The sequence below is a fragment of the Lepisma saccharinum genome, chromosome 16 (assembly GCF_977018435.1).
Source record: "Lepisma saccharinum chromosome 16, izLepSacc3.1, whole genome shotgun sequence".
Taxonomy (NCBI): domain Eukaryota; kingdom Metazoa; phylum Arthropoda; class Insecta; order Zygentoma; family Lepismatidae; genus Lepisma; species Lepisma saccharinum.
In genome coordinates this window covers 60,138,139-60,154,749 of record NC_139244.1, presented here as the reverse complement: position 1 = coordinate 60,154,749, position 16,611 = coordinate 60,138,139, and the positions used below count along the sequence as shown (strand labels likewise).

General features: G+C 35.6%; 1 protein-coding gene across 1 annotated transcript in view; it reads left to right on the top strand.

The window, feature by feature from the left end:
• The window catches only part of LOC146000499 (SH3 domain-binding glutamic acid-rich protein homolog), a 43,545-nt gene extending 31,195 nt beyond the window's left edge, over positions 1 to 12,350 (top strand). The window contains exons 5-7 of the mRNA XM_083138228.1: positions 406 to 451; positions 3,071 to 3,131; positions 7,094 to 12,350. Of these exons, the coding sequence (XP_082994354.1) occupies positions 406 to 451; positions 3,071 to 3,127 (103 nt within the window). The 3' untranslated portion in view covers positions 3,128 to 3,131; positions 7,094 to 12,350. The remainder of the gene's footprint in view (positions 1 to 405; positions 452 to 3,070; positions 3,132 to 7,093) is intronic.
• Positions 12,351 to 16,611: the final 4,261 nt, after the last annotated feature.

Below are 16,611 nucleotides of genomic sequence, written 5' to 3'. Positions count from 1 at the left end.
AATTTATTTTATTTTAAAACATAAACTAAATGTAACGTTTCAACCTTCTAGCAAGGTCTGTTTTCTTCAGACTCTGTACATTTGTACTGGGTACAGAGTCTGAAGAAGACAGACCTTGCTAGAAGGTTGAAACGTTACGTTTAGTTTATGTTTTAAAATAAAATAAATTTTCTGCTTTGGTCGGCATATTGAGTTTTTCAAAGCACTGACTTGTCCAGTGCCAAAGTCAACATAAAGTTGTAGGTCTAAATGCCAGCAGGCATGCTCCCACCACTCTGTGGACAACTCGACTGTGAAAGGCACTGCAGGAATAATTACATATTATTTTGGGAACTCTTTTGTTTTTTGCACATTCATGAGTTTTCAATTTCTTTTTTTTTTACACTCCTTTAATTACTCTTACAGGCAAGATGAACCAGAAGAGTCAAGCGAAACAAAAGGATCGGAACAGGTAAATATTTAATCTGCTCATGTACTTGTAGAAATAGGAGGGTTACAGCAAAAGTCATGGCAACTACTTTATTTCCACGATAATGCGGGCCAGGCAAGAAATTGTAAAATATACAATTGGAAGGTTGCAATATATGCTAACGTTTAATGTATGAATTTTGAACAACATAAAGATCTGTATCAGGCTGGAGAAAAATACAAAATACGTGCAGTAACAGGTCATCCTGAATGTTACGTCAGCAGTTGCTTTTCTTCCATGCCTGAATGCTGCTGCCCACCTCGCAACAGTTCGGTATGATTGAGCATCATTTCCTAAAGTTTTCACAAGCTCAGTGTGACATTCTCTCGCATTCCTTCCACGGAGAACTGCTACTTTTACATAAGAACACTGTTTAACATCCTGCACGACTGTTAAACACACACTGACTTCCCACTTTCCTCAGTTCAATATCTTGGCCGCCACTGCGACCTAGTGGTGTCACAATACATTGCATGTGATGGGGTATCCACTGTATATTTTAAAATTTCTTGCCTGACCCGCATTATCGTGGGAAAAAAAATGGTTGCCATGACTTTTGCTGTAACCCTCGTAGTTTGTAGAAGATCTTGTCAATAGTGTTACATGGTTGAATCCTAGGAACTCAGCTGTGCAATAAGCAACCACTTTTTCACTGAAAATGATCCTAAATATTATCAGCTAATTAAAAATCATCATCTCTACAAATTTGTTGAATGAAATACAGACATCATCAAGGAGAAACATACAATTAAAGATTAAAGATTAAAGAGAAGAAAAAAATAATGGAAGACATTAAGATTAAAGGTGAACAAAATATGTACAGATGATGATTTTGAATTACCTGATCATTTTTAGGTTGTAGTCAAAAAGTGGTTTCTTATTTCACAGTTGAGTTGTTAGGTTCCAAGAAAGAAACAGTCTTGACATGATTCATTGTATAACTGTTTCTTTTTGTTAAATTTATCATATTGTTTAAAATGTAACATTGATCAAAGTTCAAATAAATATCTGATGAAAGGACTGTGTTCTCCCGAAATGTTACATCACAAAATGTGTTTGAATGCGTGTAACAATCCTAAACTAGATGTAGAATATTTTTTTCTGTAAATTTAATGTGTTAACTCTCCCCTGCATATACATTTATGTAAAGAAAATATTTCCAACTTTGCCACAAATGAGGAAATACTTGACCTAAGCACAAGAAATAAAGACAAACACACAAAACACTGCCACCCTAACTTATGTAAGAAAGGTCCCTTAAACTCATCCATTGATCTCTTTAATAAGCTACCACAAGATGTGAGGAAAGAACCAAAATTGATAACATTCAAGCACAAGATAAAATCCATGCTTCTGAAGCATGTTTTTTATTCTATAGCTGAATACATCGAAGCAACTCTTACATAAGACAAAATATACATAACTATATATGATGTAGTAAAATCCTATATTCTTCTTGTACATTTAAATGTCAAAGGAACTGTAATTAGTGTCACCTACTAGTAGGCTGTAGTGTTTATAGTTATATTTTGTGATTTTGATATACCCGAGTAAGGCCCAATTTTTACAATTTTTGGTAATGTATTTTCTATTTGTATGTGTAAGATCTATTAATGTAGTATTATGTCGTAATGTATTGACATGTCCTATATTACTATGTACTGTAGAGTACTGCATTGGACCACTTTCACTTGAAAATGCTCGATCGAACGTCCCGTATTTCAGAGCCTGATAAGCAGCACTGTCAACCTAAAACCCACAGATGGAAGGAAACCACTCTATGCAATTACAATTGTAAATAATAATTCCGTATATTATTATGTAAAGCTCAAGTACAATATATGTATGAAAATATGCAATATCTACAGACTGAAATGAAAAATGGATGCACATGCTGACAGAGCTGCCTAAGCAATTACAAATATAGTATCACAGTGCAACAATACGTGTACATCATTGTTCACTTACCAAAAAAGATAATCATATTCTGTGAAATGATAAAATGCGGTTATAGCATTCAATCGAACATCATTTTAATGTGACAATAATTGTAGAAACATAAAATGTCAGCCTTGGTAGTATCAGCCCAAAAATCGTCTATTTCATTTTCACATATCTCGGTAAGATATACAAAACTGCATTTTGTCATGGAAATGATGACTATGTTAACTTATTTTTCAATTTCACTTCATCTTTTACTTCACGATCCATATTTGAGGACCCGTTACCATAGACAAATGAGGGAAATACGTGTTCTAATAGGGTTCGAGAGTTTGAGTGTATTCCGCTCATTCGAGCTTTTCTCGCTCAAGCATAAGACCTATCAATTCTGCATACTATCTAGCGTTGCCCGTGTGAATTATTTGCCGCTCGAGCAAAAAACGATCATTGCAACACTCTAATGTACTGTTATTTGTACACATGGGGTAGTCCTTGGATGCAAATAAACTAAACTAAATGTTTATTAGTCGAAATGTCAAGCGAATCTGCAAAAGCTTCAACGCTATAAGGTGCGTTATAAATTGTTAGATTATATATCATTGATGAATGTGGTAACAAAACTGTTGTCAAGAACTTTAATGAGTTTTGATTTCTTTTCAGCCTGAAGCAGGTGATGCAAAAACAGAAGGCAATGAAGAGGAAGAAAAGGAAGATTAACCTGGTGAGTATGATTATTTCAACAAACATTGGTTGTAATGTACAAATTACAATAAGGTGAGCTTCTTTGATATGAGACCTACGCCTATGAAACCAGGGCTCTTAGGTTTAAATTAAAATGCGAGTGTGATCGTCCTTTCGTTTATTTCATAATTTTTGTACTTACTGCATTCATATCACAAATGCCGCATACAGCTTATTAAATGTATTTGGAACTGCTGATTATAGTTCTGAATTAGGTAACTGCAAATTTTAATTAATTGATTACCTTTCGCATTGAATTTCAAGTAGCATTATTACACAGTATGAAAGAAGAAACCGGATTGATGTAGACATTACTTCTAGTTCAGCAGGATGCTAGTTACATGCATTTCACAGGTTCTAAGGAAAACACATGCAGTTTAACATTTCTAGAAAAATTGTGAAAGGATAATTTTTGAATTGTTAAGTTTCTTCAAAAATTCTGACTAAATTAATATTTTTGAAAAGAGCAACATTTTGTGGTGCTTATATCCATGTACAGTTGGGAGCTGAGAAGACTGCGAGTGTGGGGTGAGGTTCGGGGTGAACAGGTAGGAAGTGTGGGGACAGGAGCTTCGACTTGGTGATCAATTTTTCAGTGTTGCCAGACATGCAGAAGTCCCTGTAGGAAAGGGTGAGAATCTGATAATGGAATCGGGACTTACAGTGTCAGGTGCAGTCTGGCGTTTGGAATAGTTTGGAACCATTCATGAACCTCCATGGATGACGTCAGCCACGGAACATCTCAAAGACCAGCAACGGCATAGGAATTCACACTTCTTCCGTGTTTTCGGAAATAAATTTGTTTTAAAAATCGAATGAATGTTCTGTTGTGTGTGTATAACTAAATGCATATGTATACAGCAGACTATATGTAGTAAACTGGGTCGCTGAGGGTTAACTATCAATAGAATTAACATGCAACGAAAAGCGGGAAAGCCAGCTCGGGGGTTGAGCAAAGGTTTATTCAGAATTGTTTATTGTGTAAGTTTGTGTTTATGGGTGTCAAAAGGTATACTTAGAGCTAAAATGACCATAAATTTGACCTTTTATAAAAATTGTGTGGGGTGTTAGGGCGTAGTTGGTGGATAAATCACTGGGGCCGAGACATTACAACTTCGTGTTCCATAATCCGAAAGTTGCAGAAAAGCGATGCTACATACCAAAATGTAAATACAAACGAGGGAGAAAATGTACTACCCTGCATAAGTTAAAATTAATTGATCCATGTCTGGGAAAGAAGCATTAACAAGATGCTAGGAAATACACAAAAAGCACGCACACACCATTACTTTCTTAGTCACGTTGGAAGCAGATTGCTTTGATTTGTGAAGTTTTACTCCATTATTAGTATTGATTTCACTTGTTACTATGTAGGCCCTCACCGATGGCGCAGTGGTATTGTCGTTGCCTTGTAATCTAGGGGTCCCGGGTTCGATACCCGGTGGAGGCACATAGTGGTTCGGATCCCACTATAAACTGTAGGTCCAGTCCCAATTAGCCTTACTGTGCACAAAGTGGACATAAAACACCAGAATCAAACTTGTTACTATGTAATATGTTCCATTCATTTGCAATGCGTTTTCGTACCATACCTTTTTTATTTATGCTGCTGCCACCCTGAAAGGAAGACTAGCTGGCTGCACACTGGGACAACAGGCAGGTTAGTTTCGTATTCCTCAGCCTCGCAGTCTTCTTAGCTCCAAACTGTACCTGGCTTACATAGAACTGTGTTGTCCAGAACTAGTTTTTGAATTGCTAACAACACTGCCTTTCTTTGTTAGTGTAATACATTTGAATTCTTTTTTCAATGAACTACAAATGATTTTCAACCTGACTTTTCACTATTGTAGGCAAACAGCAGTGCTACATTTTATTTTTTTTATACACTTTTATTTATTATAGGGGCATAGGGTCTCACCAAATATGGATTTTCGCATACTCTTTGTCTTTTTTTTTTTTTTTTTTTTTTGTTCCTCAAACTGCGCTCGTTGAGGGTTGGGATATAAAAATTTTATTTTCTTTGAAAGCCCAGTCTCCCCTTTTCCCACAACAGAACTGCGGCCAAGCATGCAACTCTTATTTCCAAGCCTATGATTTTTTTGCACAGATTTGAATACCATGGACTTTAAAATACAAAGCAATTTTTTGAAAATGGGACTTTTTCACAAACATACAATACTTATGAAAGCCAGCCAGTAAAGAATGAAAATGAATTTATTATTCACCAAAGACATTCGGCAGGATCCAGGTGGACATGGTTCTTTTCAAAATCATCTCTGCCAAGTTGAATGCTCTTGGGCTAATGGTTCTGCCACTCTTGGAATACGTGCTGGAACCCATTCTGTGACATGGTCTTCACAACTACCTCTGCCTTCTTCATGACAGGGTAGGGCAGTCAAACATTGTAATATTTACACCAAAGTGGAACATTCAATCAACGAGAGCCATAGACCAGATTTCAGCAACACAGAAATGATAGCCAAATCTTCAAACTACTGGGATCACATCATAAAATAAGCAATAGCTATTCATGGAGAAAACGAGAACCTCAATTGCGACATGGGGCTCGAACTGGACCCTGCTTGACTAGTTTAGTTGACTAGCAGTGGGGACGTAGCAGACATGGCACCTGATTGGTCTGCCATCTTCACTGGCACCCCCCCCCTCCACAAATGTATATACACCCTGTTGATGCTTAGGACTGCTCTTGTACCCTGAAGATGAGAGTGACGTTAGCTCTCGAAAGTGGAATCTTTACCATAACTCACCTGAGCGATAGCCTGAGAGAATCTTTTCATCATTCGTCACCAGGGAAGGTTCACGACTTACTTCATTGGGGGAAACTACGTTGACAACACATGGCCTGGCATTGTCATGATGAAGATGCCAACCAGATGGGTACAGCTCTTGCTATTTTCACCAGTCGTTGTTGCTTGCAGATGTGAATAGTGGTGGAAAGTTGATCGACAGTTACCTGGCCATCTTTACAATTGACTGCAGCTGTGTTTATTACCACCTCGTTCACAATTGTGGCGGAGAATCTCTACTTTGTCTCTTGCAACAATCTGTAATAGATTTTTCAGACTGACACAAAATTTGAAGGCTGCATACTGACCTCATCTTGAGCAAAACTGAAAGCTGGAGGCAAAAATTGTCTATTTAGTCAATCTTCCACCACTGCCACTTCTATGCAGCGACCTGCTTCCATGATGGTTCATTCACATATATACTAGTTAGGAATAATGTCCTTACTCCCTCACCCTGCTCAATAGTGAGCATTCATTCTTGTTCTTTATTGATTGACTGGCCTTGTATGTTGTGTTGTAATTCAAGCCTTCATATGTATAAAAATGGGGGGGGGGGAATAGAAATGAAATATCAACAATTACTTCTGATCAGAATGCTATAGTCAGGTGACAATGGAACAACAACTACCGTGGTTATCTGATAAAGTGATGTATGTGAGCATGATAGTGATAGGTTTTACATTGTATAAATGAAACTGCATATTTAGAAATATTTTAAGAAAGGGATACCGGCCCCCGTGGAAGAGTGGTTTGCACATCATGCTACGACACAGGGGTCCCGGGTTTGAATCCCAGCCTGGGCATGGATGTTTGTGAATGTCCATTCATCAATTTCATCATATCATCGCTCATCCCCATCTTCACAAATTAGCCAAAAGTGACACAACAAGCGAAGTAAAATAAAGCAAATCAATCAATTTTAAGAAAGGGACAGATTAATTTGTAGGTATACATGAACAATAGCAGAATGGTAAAGCTGTTGTCCATTACAGCAACAAATAAATTTTATCCATAAATCTGTATGCCATTATTAGTTAATGTAGATAAGGTACATAATGTATATATACACACTTCTCTTTACAACAAATCAGCCAGTTTTGTAATTGATTGGATTGTCTGTTATTTTTCTTTGCAGGGCAAAGCTCAAGGCGAAAATATAGTAAGAAAAAAAATTGAATGTAAGCTGCCAGACATTTTGTTTGCACAACTGAAGTGAACTTATACCCAAATCTTTTCCCCCTAAAGTTGTTGATTTATTTTTATGCATTAAAGAAAACAAATGTGTTTAGATTAAAAAATTGATGCATTGGTTCAGTATAACGCAAGTGCTTTTAACAATGAAAAATATATTGAATAAGCTCTCATGATTTTGTACTTTTATAAAGCATCAATATTTAATACATTCTTTGTTTTGAATTGCATTATAGTCTTGTGATTGTTGCTATTTTGTAGAATATTGCATAGTAATTGTATATACTGAAAGTAGTGTATTATGTGTTTTGAATCACATGAAGATGCTCAGTAGCCATTGTTTTATATTTATATATATATATATTTGCTTTGAACTTTTGTCAGGCTGTTTATAAGAAATGACAAATTTTTCTACCCACACGTGTGTTCCCAGTGATGTTCAGAGAAGTGTTGTGATTACATATTTATTTGCAGACAACGATGAATTATACCAAATTTGCTGCTTTATTTTTCTGTAAATTTTGCCATTTTGTTTTACTTACCATAGCATAATTGTTGAAATTCTGTTATACTGTATCTTTTTGAGATCAAAGAAGTTAGATGCCATAATGAAGTAGATGAGATTTTTTTTAAAATCATGCACTTGTATAAACTCTGTATGGAACACATTGTATTGATGGAAAGTTGTTCCTTTCTCTTAAGTACAAGTATTGACTTTCTGTGAATGTTAAGACTGTTTAGTTTTTTGTGTGTGTGTATGTATGTAACACCTATGAACACAACTGGTGGTGTATTTGCTTTCTATTAACATATTTTTGTGTTACGATTCATAAAAAGAAGTAATTGTAGTTAGGTGGTATGTGAAGTTTTAATATGTTTAACAATGCTTTTTTATTAAAATGCAGAATATAGTTTTTCTTCGTCAGGATTGTAAAGAAAATGGTGCTTCACCAATTCTGAACTTTTACCTGAATAAGTCATTGGAATTTTCCACAGAATGTATTGATTTTGTCAAAAGAGAACAGTGACAAGGGCAAGATCAGGTCAATAGGGATGTTATTCTGCCATCTCAATAAAAATTCTATTGCCAGAAGAAGTTCGTCCTTAGTTCAGGGGGCAACTCGCCCATGGAGATGAGAGCATGCCAGTGAAAAGTAAATATTGAACTTCTTTAACCTACCTGACAAATGTTCAATATATCCTCCCTTGGTGACTTGACAGACCTGTAATCTAGCTTCTGCCACACATGTTCCTACCTGTTTGTTTTGCGACACACAAACAGCAAGTTTCCTAAAATTTTCTGTACCAGTCTCTTATTGTTTTGTTCGTTGGTGGTTCTGTACAATACTTGGTTCGAAAACAAAGTTGCACTGTAACAATTGACTCGGTTTTAACAAATCACTTGAAAATGCAATAATGCAACTAATCCATAGCATCTGTCACGAATGAAACGTCTACATTTTCCCTACCCGTTGACATGCTTTCATCTCTTGTATGTGCATAGTTAAACTTATGAAACACGGTGAAACATGTACATGTGGTTATACTGTAAACACTAGGTGCTCACTTGACCTTGTGGCATTCCAATATATCAGGATAAAAATACAACAAACCCACAAAGCCTGGATATCGATATCTCTAGGGTATTCTGTCTCTTAAGGGGGAAAATGCATGCACTAAAGTTGCCCTGTTGGATCTGGACTGAATAGAGAATTTGTGAATGTCCTAGGAACAGCTACACCGTGCCAGTAATGACATTGTCTGTATCCAGTATCTAATGTTATAAACTTTCAGAATGGACCCGGGTGACACAAAATATCATTGTCACAATGTAGCTGCCTCTACACCATCCTATGATAGTTCTTTACCAGTTCAGATCAGAGCATGTGCATGTGATCTTATCCTTGTGGCAGGGGATGTTCCAGAAATGTCAATAACGCCTTGTGACGCATCACTCATATTTTGTTGGTTTACCCACATTTTAACACGTAAACACTATGCCCCTTTTCTGCAAAATGCTGCTTTTTTGAAGCAGTACATCATGCGAGTCAAGAAACTAGCTCTAATTTGTTGGATGGGTGTGTGTCTCTCTATTATAACCCATACCAGTGTGTTGATTTCATGGTTGGTACAGGCTGGTACAGAAGTGAGATTTAGTCGTTCAACACCTTCAGTATATCATCTAGTGGCTACACTGTGTTTCCACATTTTATCCAACCTTTGTATCTATATCTTTATATTACCATTAATTCCTGCAGCTGAATTGGAAACACCAAACATTGAAACAAAGGCAACACAAAAAGAGGATGTATGTGTTTTGACACATTTTCGTAGGAGAAACCTCTATGCCAAGGTGGATGGTTCGTTTAATGCCATATAACATACATTAGCTATGTTCAATGAAGAAGGAAGACTGTAGCAAACATGCCATTTAGATATGCTCCAACATTTTTGCCATTGTGTGCAACCATATGCCATTATTTTTATGGGGAAAAACTGCCACGGAGAAAGATTGTAGAATTATTGGAAGATCTCATGAATTAGATGTTGGTGAATAATTGAGGACTAAAAGTGGTAAACGTTGTAAGTGCCAAAAGCGAAAGTGTTGGGAAATCGCATCGTTCCGCACATCAGCCCGTAAGAACGTGCACATTAGTGACCTCTTTACACGTCCTTTGAACTACTTAGAGGGCTACCAGCCATATTTCACGTTTACCACATTATAAAGCATGGCACATTTCACAGTTTAACGTGGAAAACGGTGTTTGAATTATTGTGGCACTTACAGCGTTTACCAATTTTAGTCTTCAATTTATCACACATTGTCATTTTCTTCCCAGAATTGAATTTTGTAAATAAGGCACAACAACAAAATGTATAGCAAAATATATCAAATTGAAAGAAATAGGAGGAAGAACATATTTATGATATAGCATGGAAAACATATGACACACTCACGATAAACTTAACTGTATTCTCTTTTGTAATATATTTGAAATTAGATTTGTAAGTGGCTTTTGTACGCAATAAAAATAATGAATTTTGTAAATACAAATATATGTACTAATCAACAATGAAATTAGATTACAATTAACCTGAGGTAGATTGTCATGCAATAATGAACTGTGGTTTACATATTGAGCACCTCAATTTCATGTTTTACACATACTAAGTAACGGGGTTTGTTAATAGGTATTAAATTCCAGTGAAATGTTTGCACTTAGAATTAAACTATAATATCACAATAGGTAAAAGTGGCAGAAAAGTGAAGTCAAATTAGAATCAATCAACTGACGTGATAATTGGCCATGAAATATAGCTGCAAAATAATTTTTGTTTAGGATTTTTTTTAAAAATGAAAGGGGGGTTTTAAGATTCTTTTATATTCATTATGTTCTTCGTGGATATAAGTTTTAGTGTTTACTTGTTACGTTACATAATGGTCAAGGGTTGTGTTCTTTTTTAATGTTTGCAATAAACAGTTGTTATAATGATCTCACTCAAAAACATCGAGGCATAATTATAGAGAATAACAAATCACTGGCCTTTCTCAACTTGTGGCATAAAGAAGTGTGCATTAGCGATTTTGTATTTTTAAATTTTAACAAACCTGGGAGTGAGAAATATTCATTATTACCAACCACTTGTAGTTTTTAATTTTTTGTGAAGGGTTATTTAAATGTGTAAACAGAAAATGTCTGGCTGAACAAAAATTACTTGCTTGTTTATTTAATGCATGAAGCAGTTACAGGGTACTTTATGTTTCCTAAGCTTACATGGAAATATTCTTTGTGTTTGTAAGGGAAAAACTTTTGTAATTTCAAGTTATTTCTTTCTTTGTAAAATGGGATGTTATAGTGTTCATTTTAAGCTCCGTCTAAGTATGTGTTAGATGTCCTTTTGTCATGAACCAAAGTAAATTGGATGAAGTTTTGAATTTTTTTATATATTATTTTATTATGACAAAAAACTTTGTAATTTCCACCACTATTGCCCCATCTCACTATTTGCTTGTAAGGTGGAAAAATAATCCATGAAGCTTTGATGTTATAATCCAAGCCTATGCTGTGATGTTTGTACCGGTCAACAAAACCATTCAACCTGAGAGTTTTAAGAAGCAAAGTTTTTGATTGATAATACAACTAGATATATTCCACATTTCACCATTTACCACATTGGAAATCTTTACTCCGTCAAGCGAGGCTTTCCTAAACTTGAAGAAAATGTGTTATTTGGATGTAAGATATTTTAATTTTATTATGTCTGAATTAAAATATTTACTGTTTGCAGAACATATCAGGCGGTTGTAAAGGGAAATTTGGGAATTGCGTACATGTTCTATATGCTACTTGTAGACAGTAATATTAAAAAGAAACATGTGGCATCAGAGTAGTCACTTACTGCCGTGACAGTAAAAATAGTGATATTACTAGGGAGTGGATTTTTATGTGCATTTTTTTTTCATCTTCTGAAAACGGCAGAAATAATAGTCAAAAATATTTTAATTCAAAATTCTATCAAACAAATAAATAAATGTAATTCTTGAAGCTTTCCTGGCCACAAATTATGAAGAGGTTTTCTCTGGATATCAACCAGATGATTTCTGGATAGGCTTCTGAGCTTTCGAGAGCTAACGTCATTCTCATCATTACTTCAATCCTTGAAGATGAGAGTGATGTTAGCTCTTGAAAGCTTCGAAACCTATCCAGAAATCATCTGGTTGATATCCCGAGAATACCTGTTCATCAAATAAATGTATACTCAGCAATGACAGCTGAACGTTAGTTGCTTGTTGCACCTACATATTCAGGTCCTGGGTTCGCACATAGTGGTTCGGATCCCACTTTAAACTGTAGGTTAACAGTAGTGACCAGTAGTTCCCTGAAGACGAGAGTGACATTAGCTCTCGAAAGCTCGGAAGCCTTTCTGGAAATCACCTGGCTGATTGCCCCAGAAAACCTCTTCAATATTTGCCGCCAGGAAAGCTTTAAGAATTATTTAGTAGTGACCAGTGTGTTGTAGAGTCTCAAATAGGATAGTAATTTACTAATTTAAAATGCACTTTGTCTTATGCATTAACTTGAAAATATGCATTTAGACAAATAATATTGAAACTTTATTTTGTGTGGAATGTCTAAAATATGTACAGTTTATGTTATTTTCCTAGAAATGAGTGTTTTATGTGCTAAAGTTAAAATTATGCATTTTTATGTGAAATAAGACTGCAAATTACATTGCAGCTGTATGGTTGGCACTCCTATGGCCAACTTCTGAAGCAACAAAAATATTTTTTTGCCTAAAAATCTGCTCCCTAGATATTACTTGAGGAAAGAAAGTAAATATTACCATCAAAACATTTCACCAGAAAAACTAGGGCATCAGCCAAAAGCATGTTTATTTTGGGTGGATTATATCATTCTATGCAATTCTGTTACACAATCTCCAACACAGCTGAACTGCTGGGAAAATGAAATAACAAGTTAAAAGTGCAATACCATTTCTATAAACCCTGCTGTACTTTTTTTTTATGTTTTTTTTTAAGTTATAAAAATTATTTAGATAGGTCAATGAAATTATACATTGGTTGTTTTTAAGGGTTTATACTTCAGCCTGCAATATTCTAATGCTAGCCTCCATTTTAACGATTTTTGCCATGTATGTATTTACTAGAATTGTATATTTGATAGCATGACATGCTTGAATGTGAATTAAAGCATAATCATAACAATGGCTTGTTCATTACAAAAACAAAGAAAATGCTTTAAAAACAATAAGCTTTATTTCTAGTACATATTTAATTATAACCATTACTTTGCAACAAATGTTTATAAAATTCTTATTCATATTTTTACAAGAAATGTCATTCTTGTGAAAGCTTGTCAGGAAAGGAGAAGGATTAACTAAGGACATTTTTCTGTGTTTGTGGTGTATATTGTTCAGTAGGATTTCTCAGTACATTTTGTTGCATGGTGTGTTTTTAATGAGAAATGAAATTTGAATTTTAAGTGTGAATCCTATATTCAATTTTTAATTACTTTGTTTTTTTGCTATAGTCTTGTTGCATCTGTTAATCAGATATATAATCACTACTAGTAACTTTAAAATCTTATAAATTTAATAGTTTTAAGGTGCTTCATAAAAACGTTGCTTTTTGACCCTTTGAATTTGGTATGTAGTTCCATAATTTATATGTGCCAATTAAATTTGATTTTTTGAAGGTAATGATGTAAAAAAGGAGAGCATTAGATAGATAGTATGTACACTTTAGTATATCAAACTATGGACTTGTTTCTGGTGTTTAAGCAATGAATTTATACTGCATAGACATTTTGTTATGTGCTTTTATAATATCCATATTCTTTTTAGTTTGGTTAATGGGATTGAAGAGGTGCTGGACAAAAGAGGTTGGATTTAGAAAAATTAATTATATTTTGAGTATCTTCCTTGTTACACATTTGTATTACATGAATATTTCCTTCTTTCACTGTATTGTAATATTCTGTCTCTTTGTAAATAAACTGTATGTATAATAAATATAACAGCTTAATTTTTATTATCAGAAATATCTTACCATTAGAACCTAGTTGATGTCAGTACTTAATATTTTTGGGTATTCAGAAATAATGAGAAGAATTACATTGTATGTTTATGATTATCATCAGATAAAATGCAAACATACACCAGAGTACCAAACATGAATGTCATATATCTATCCCCTTCTGAATGTATGACCACAAATAAATAAACATAAAGATGCTTTATGTGTTAAGTTGTAACTAGTGTTGGGCGATATATTGTCCAGACGATATATCATGATCCTAAAAAAATATTGTCCAGACGATATCAACGACAATATATTGTCATGATAATTTGGTGATATATATATATCCTGATATTTTGGCGATATACACTGAACATCTAAAAAATTACACACCAACCTAGTATCGTGATGTGCCATCTTTGGATGTCAGAACTGGCTGGATTCGTCGTGGTAACGATGTCACAAGTCCTCGAAAGCGTTCCTGAGGGATACGGTACCATGCAGAGAGAATAGCATCTTGCAATTCATGCAGATTGACTGGGGGAGAGATTGTGCCCGAACCGCTTGTTCTGCTTCATCCCATAAGTGATCAATCGGATTGAGATAAGGGGAAGAAGGGGGCCACCGAAGCACTGTGAACTCAGTCATGCTCCTGGAACCACTTGGAGATGATTTTGGCTCTGACAGGGTGCATTGTTCTGTTGGAAATAGCGTTCCCCTCTGGAAATGGCAACTGCATGAAAGGGTGTACGTGGTCGCCAACAGGTTGCAAATAACTGCCGGCGTTCAGATGTCCTTCTACAGGGATGAGGGGACCCAAAACAGTCCCCACACCATGACACTGCTGCCATTGCCCTGCACTTGTGACACACAACACCGTGGGTCCAAGGACTCATGTTTTCGCCACACACTGAGCTTCCCGTCAGCATGGTACAGTCACTGACACTTCTGGATTGTAACTCCCATTAACACTCAATGTGATCGTTACAACCCAGTGTCTGTGACTGTACAATGTAAACCTGGATTCATCGGACCAGATGACCTTCTGCCGCTGCTCAACGGTCAAGTTGCAATGGTCCTTGGCAAACTGCAGGCGACGTTGTTTGGTCATCGCTGTTAGCAGGGGCACTCTGGTTGGACGTCGGCTGGCATAGCCCATCCGTGTTAAAGTGTGACAAATGGTGTGGTCAGACACGCGAGTCGGGGTGCCAACGTTGTAATCAGCTGTTATTTGCACACTTGTACCTCTCCTGTTGCCCTGCACAATCCTACTGAGTCGCCTCTGGCCCATCTCATCCACCTTCAATTTCCGCCTGGAGAGCACCTTGCTGCTGGATGTTTTTTTTTTTTTGCTTATTCATCCATTCCTGGTGCACGCGTGACACTGTTGGCCTCGAAAATCCTGTCAGTGTTGCAGTTCGGTAAATGCTCACACCTGCCAATCGGGCACCGACAATCATGCCCCATTCAAAAGCCGTCAAATCCTGTTGCTTTCCCATTATACGCACACCACTCCGTGTACAGGTAGAGTACATACTGGGGAAACTTCCACACCACAGCAAACTGGCGACTGGTGTCAGTCAACAGACCCTCGGTAGTTAAAGTTTCTCTCGGTAGGTGTGTCTTAATTTTTTGGATGTTCAGTGTATATAGACACAATATTTTAGCAATACATCGTTATGTATTTGGCAGTATATATCATGGAGACGATATGTCGCCGATATCACAATACAATCTACCACACAGTGTGCCAGTGAATACATGCTATGGACAGATAGTTATTCCAGGAAAATATTATTATTAGATACAAAATTGGGAAACTTCGATGATTTAATTTTTTTTATTTTAACAAATGAACAATTAACTTGAACTTCAATCAAATTTATAACCAATAATTAAATTACTTTGCAATGCTCATTTTCATTAAAAAAATCATTTCAATAAGCACATTAATGCCCCAATTTTTGAAAATTTAAATAAGCTGGTATTGAAGTAAGATAGTGAATAATAGGGATGGGACAGATTAATCGTTACTCTATTGGTAACTGCCGATATTGGCTTATCGGGAAAATTACTGATCCGATATAATTATAAATATATTACAATTTATTGCAAAATTCTGCCATTTTGTTGTAATTTTTATGGATAATCTCCATTCAACTTTAAAAAAAAATAAATGTCTAAATATACAGTTTATTTTGCATTGCAGTCACCTGGGAACAAACATTTATTAAGGTGGTCAAGAATCAATTCAGGTTTATCAAGGAACATTTCGAATTTTATATCGGATCGATAGAATATCGGTTATCAGTAGTAAAAACAAAAAATCACATTGGCACATCCCTAGCGAATAGTGACAGGCTATTTGATTGACAATTTTCAGGAAGGGTTTCTCTAAATCTAAACGAATGTAAAATTTAATACAAATTTGGAATAATCAAAGGAATATAATTTATTACTAAATAACTTAATAGAATTTACAGTACTGTGCAAATTAATGCGGACAAAGAGAAAAAATATATATTTTTTTCATTTTTTACTCTTTCTTGGAGATGTACATAACGTACACTTACACTAATATGAAATATGTCCTCCTTTGGCTGCTATTAGCTGCTTGATGCGGTTTGGCATTGATTGAACCAAATTTGAACACACAACTTTGATATCACTGTCATAAAACCACACATGAATCGCATTGGTAACGACCTTTTGCTTCGTTGAACAGTCCATTTTTGTAACACGTTTCTTCACAATACCCCATAAGTTTTCTATGGGGTTCATATCCGGTGAATTCCCTGGCCAATCTAGAATCGTTAAATTGTTGTCAGAAGCAAATTTACGTACAGACTTTGATGTGTGACAAGGAGCAAGGTCATGCTGAAAAATTTCTTGTCCGTCGTTAGTGGGATTTTGAATGAGTG